Source organism: Formica exsecta, unplaced genomic scaffold, assembly GCF_003651465.1.
Source record: "Formica exsecta isolate Colony F162 unplaced genomic scaffold, ASM365146v1 scaffold35, whole genome shotgun sequence".
Taxonomy (NCBI): Eukaryota; Metazoa; Arthropoda; class Insecta; order Hymenoptera; family Formicidae; genus Formica; species Formica exsecta.
In genome coordinates this window covers 718,864-724,241 of record NW_021850752.1, presented here as the reverse complement: position 1 = coordinate 724,241, position 5,378 = coordinate 718,864, and the positions used below count along the sequence as shown (strand labels likewise).

Sequence of the window (5,378 nt, the reverse complement as noted above, 5' to 3'; positions counted from 1 at the left end):
TATAATAATTTTAAAATAATTAGTATTATAATAATTTTTTGGTAATTATTTTTAAAGTATTTAATTAAAATAAAAATGTAATGAAAAACAGTGTCTGATTGAACATTAACGAATAAATTGCATAAAGGATTTTTCGCGCTTTAATGTGCATTACGCTTCAATGGATATTGGATTGCGATCTTGACCGAAACTTGAAGTGAACTCTGCCAGGAAAGTTTGACCTCTCGGCTAAACCGAATCTCATAGATGCGCTCTGGGTCACGGTCTGAAACATGATTCTTTCGCGAGTATCTGTACGGCCAGATATTCTCTACGCCATGCGTGTTCTAAATCCGTATCGTGTAAATTAGACGCTTTAAATAAGAGCAATAGAATTTTGTCGCGGCTTCTTCACGCGTTTCGTGCATCAAGAATTTCAAAAGTTACTTTGATATTGACATTATGATTTTTATAATAACAGAAATATATAACTGTTTCTCTGATCTTTTTATAAATAAACAAGATATTCTGTTTTTAAAAGCCATCTAAATATAATGAATTTCAATCGAGATTAAGCAGATACACATCGATCAGATCGAAAACATTACCTGCTTTTTATTCTTGAATTACGATCGAAATGCGATTCTTGCGAAAGTCTTTTTTTGGAAACAATGCGCCAAAGTTCGCGGCACGAGTTGCACCATTTGCGCGTGCAATATCGAGTCGCGCGAATCGAATTTGTTTCCACCACCGACCGACTTTCTTCGGATCGTCCGTTCGTCAAGGGGTTGATTGGCTACTGGGCCAAAGTTTAAATTGCACCCTCGCACCGAAAGTCTCACGAGGGCTGGAGCGAGGCCCCGGTCATCACGCAGGCGCGAATTTCAGCCAGGTGTCATGATGCCTCCTTGATGGAAAATTAGGATGTGCTTTCGCGCGCGAATTTCAGGAGCCGCGTCGCATTTTCAGATCCTCGGAAAAAGCCCGCGGCGAAAAATTTAATTGCCTCTCGATTTGTGGCGCCTCGTCCATCATCTCTCTCCTTTACACGTTGAAACGCGAAGCGCCGATTTAAAATTGATTAAAGCGGACGGATCATTTGGCAACGACACAAAAGCGCTATTCTAACAGTGAACGAGACTCAAATTCGGTGTAATTTTAACGAGTTTAATTCTAGTTCGGCGAAAAAATAAATCTCATGTCAATTCGCGCGCTTTTCCACGAATAAACGTAAGGGTTATTTTCGTATGTTTACACCATCGAAAATTGAACTTATCGCAGTTATACCTGTTTCACGGATGATGTCATAAAGCTCTATTTTTCTTCATCCAGCTCTACGTTACAATATACAAAATTTTTATCCCCCTTGCTTTTATGTATATAAATTTTGTTTATATATTTGCAATAATTTTATTCGTTTAATCGTTTTTTATTATCTGTCAAATCGAAATCCCTCATCTTGATTAAGACGATTAATGAAATGTCAGCTAAAAGTTTAGCGGCGGGTATTCGTTTGTATGTCGCAGAACTTATACAATGTCTGATCGAAAAATCGCATGTAGCAAGACGAAATTAAATTTCTCACCTAGTCGATTTTTCATTCTATTTTTACGTCGCGACACGCGCGTTCGACAAGTGCACGTGCTCGCGGTTTGACGTATTTTCTAAGATCAATTAGAAAATTTGTCGAAACTAAAAATACAGTGGCAAGACCACTGGCTAAATCCTCTCTCGTACTCGACATTGGTTTAAGTGTTTCTTCAAGGTTGCACGACTCGTCAAGGTTACGCGACTCGACAGGTTGATAAAAAGTACCTTCGCCGTCTCGACCTTATGTCTCGACAGAAGCTCGAACGAGAAACTTGTCCACGATACGAGAACACAATTTTTCTTTCGCTTTCCTGAAATATTGTAAACGTTCACGTATCACGGACTTGATTATTGCGTACCAGCGATATTCCGTGTTATCATACAGTGTTGTCATACTGTGTTATCATATTGTGCTATGATTACAGACGCGACAGCTGAGCAAATCCAGCGAAAATCGATAACTTTGATACTATTAACTTTGATACGATATTTTTTTGCCGTCTTTTCATACGGAAAACTCGTTGCTACAGTAAAATAACACTGTCTTGGATATTTTTATTAATCCCATCTTTTTTACACCTACCAAAAATTTTGTTAAAAACAAAGATCGAGAAACTGTAGAATTTTACCGAACTCTATGATATTATTGATATGTGCATACATAATATTAGCAAAAAATACATCTTTTTTCAATAATTCAAAATTGTGAACTCACCAAAATTCCTGACTACGAGCCGCAAGTAGCAATTGTCGGTGTTAACCAGGATTGTCGGATGTCGCGAGAAACATTTACATAACGTTGCTCGAGGACGTCCACACAATTGATGATCCACCTATTAACGTCGAGACGATGTCCCAGATCATGTTCGATTTATCACGAGCGATTGCGTCGCGGAAATACGTACAACACACGCGTTTCGCGTAAACGACGGGTGCTTCCCGATTCTTATCGTGCATTGTATCTGGCCGTATTCTCTAATGGTGATCTGGAGACAGCGCTCTGCGGCTTCTATCTCGTGCGGAGATGAGTATCGGCCGGTGAGCGGCGCGTATGCTATTTCTGCTTGACCGTTCCTTTGTGGATCGTGCGTGATTAATAAAAGCAGATGATGCGACGATGGCGCACGTCAAACTCAAGAAAAATATCGACGGCAGCGATTCAAATTGTCGCGCCGCTAAAATATATGTATAAATTCAGACAAAAATTTGACTTCGCGGATTTAAATTCCAATCATGGCCCGACCATGGTGTTTCCTATAGACACGTGTCGTTGAGCCGCGGCAATGACAATTAGCGTGATCGTGAAGATAATTTTATGTCTCGCCACGAGATAACGGTAAATGTCACTGAACACTTCGAGTTGGCAGCGGTTGTAGAATCTTCTATAAATAAATTTCGGGTATTATTCGTTTTGATACTGTTACAATTCTGTTTTTGAGAGATAATCATAATTAAAATACAAAGAAATTGTAAAGCATATATTTATATTTATTTAATATTATACAATTAAAATATGATGTTTTCAGAAAGTATATTTTCTAAATTTTGGACGAATTACGAAATCTTCGACGCCACTATTTTTGCAAATTTCGTGTATATATTAATTAGACGGATACAGGAAATTTATAGGTAAAGCGATAGGCAACAGAAACAAATCGTAAAACGAAAGCATGCCTGCGATCCGAGATTGCATTACACGTGAAGTAACACGGCGAGATTCATGCATGCGAAAAGTTGCCCGAGAAATTTTGAAATCTCGCGGCGGATATGAGAGCAAACTCTTGCACGCGAACGTTCCACGTCCGAGAATCAATATTTGCCGGCACTTCCAATGAAGGAGCCTGTAATTTCGAGAGGAAGTCGTTGGCGCGAAGAGCAAAGTAGTTTCCGTGCCTGCTCGTGACGGGCTATTAGCCCCGCTAAAGAGTGCAGGTATGTTCATTATTCTGACATTAGTCATTATTTCGGCATTACTGCCTTTTGATCAATGAAAGAATGGTACATCAATCAATCCTCGAACCGGCTGGAAAATATAAAAAGGCTATTTACAAAAAAGAAACATTTCTAATGAAAAGAGACTTAAAGTTTTCCCTCTCTCTCGCTATCAATTATTATTTTCATTAATATATTTAAAATCGATAAAAATAAAGTCCATCGTTAAAATTAATGATTCCGATTTTTTTTTTTAATAGCTTTAATTTTATTTTATAATTGCCTTGTTAAATATAAGAAAAAATATTAGAAAAAAACCACGTTTTTTTTCAGGTTGTGTCACAATGCGAGGATTTCAAAAGTCTATGATAAATAAAAACTATGCCTAGGCCACTTATTTTTGCACAAAATCTTGTCGCACTTAACCGTGTAATTTTTTCACCGGATGACTGGGTCAATTTGTCAGTCATTTGACACTGATCTTGAAAATAATAGACGCAGAAAGAAGTTGCTACACGAAATTAAGGCACGTGAAACACGTCAGCTGTCAATCAACAAACTCACACGAAGGTCTCTTCTATTTTATTAAGCAAGCTCGAGAAAGCGTTTCTCGGAAGATATTTTTCTCGGAAAAATATTTCAGTTGTCTCTCATATTTTTAATTTGCTTATTTGATTAAAAGATGCAAGTGAGAGCGTACATGTGAAACAATATAATATCTGTGTGTTATGTGTTTAATGTGTAATATTAAGATTATTGTTATATATAATTAAATTCCCTTTCAGATCATATCTGCGATAAGAAAAAGGATTAGCATAATCACACGTTCAAAGTTCAATGCTATATTTCGATAACATACAGAGTTTACATCAAAGATGAATTATGCAACGTCAACTCGATAGTGCGAACAATTTCATTTTGTCTCATATCGGCATTNNCGGCATTCCGTTTTCATGGAAAATAAAATAAAATAGCAACGTTATAATAATGTCGATCGAGTGGAAAATACGGTAAATACAGTGTGGAGCGACTCTTTAGGTCGCACTCTAGGTACAATACTTATTTGGCAACAATTAACAACAATCGAGATCAAAGATCGTTCACGATAACGATTCTCCTAACTTTGGTGTAACTTTGAAGATAACTTTGACACAATTACCGTTTCGCGAGCGTTGATCCCAAAGTATGCGAGATTTCCGTGGTCTCATAAATGGAATTTCATGACACGCAGATAGATTCGTGACGAAATCACGTTGCTCCCCCCGTCTGATCGTATCATGCGAGATCTCTCGCCACCGGCGAAGCTTCTGGCAGTAAGGATTCTAAGGATCATGCGTAGAGTGTGTTGCTAAAGACATCTGATAGTTATCCAAAAACCAAGAACTGCGGAACTTGGACGACTTCGAATCACAATATCTGCGAAATTATCTCAACGTCTCGTACTCTTGGCTACTTAATTTACGTCAACGATGCCGTCAAGGAGACACACCGTGTCACGATTATCAACCACTGCCAACAACGAACAATGGCATCCCGTAATAGAAAATTTTATTTAATTCGGTCTTTGTGAAACCGACAAAGATTCGCAAACGCTCGAAGTACGAAGTCTTTTTAAATACGCGATAAAAAAACACACTAGGTGGTAAATTGCAATTCGGTGAGACATGATAGATGAGAAGTACGCGCGTCCTTCGTGGACCGAAAGTGGAAGTAAAGTGGCATCGAGAAACGCCCGATTTCGTCATATCAGGACGAGCAGTCGCGTATCTTCAACAACAAAAGTCTTTCTCTTTCACTCTTTCTTCGGGATGCTTTGTCATTCGAATCTCGAAGACTGTCATTTTATTGAACCCACGAGGCTGGTACCCAAAGCGGTT

At 38.3% G+C, this 5,378-nt stretch overlaps 2 protein-coding genes across 12 annotated transcripts in view; both read right to left on the bottom strand.

Moving 5' to 3' along the window:
- LOC115238556 overlaps positions 1 to 2,867 on the bottom strand; it is a 20,665-nt gene extending 17,798 nt beyond the window's left edge. For 2 of the 7 annotated variants that reach the window (XM_029812491.1, XM_029812496.1), the window contains exon 1: positions 2,285 to 2,865. The gene's annotated coding sequence lies outside the window, so the exon portion shown is untranslated. Of the gene's footprint in view, positions 1 to 587; positions 738 to 2,284 lie in introns of those variants that run through there. The other 5 variants (XM_029812492.1, XM_029812497.1, XM_029812495.1 and 2 more) reach the window with 4 other exon arrangements.
- Positions 2,868 to 4,327: 1,460 nt separating this feature from the next.
- The window catches only part of LOC115238557 (MAGUK p55 subfamily member 7), a 12,305-nt gene continuing 11,254 nt past the window's right edge, over positions 4,328 to 5,378 (bottom strand). For all 5 annotated transcript variants that reach the window (XM_029812501.1, XM_029812500.1, XM_029812504.1 and 2 more), the window contains one exon: positions 4,328 to 5,378. In XM_029812501.1, the coding sequence (XP_029668361.1) occupies positions 5,344 to 5,378 (35 nt within the window). In that variant the 3' untranslated portion in view covers positions 4,328 to 5,343.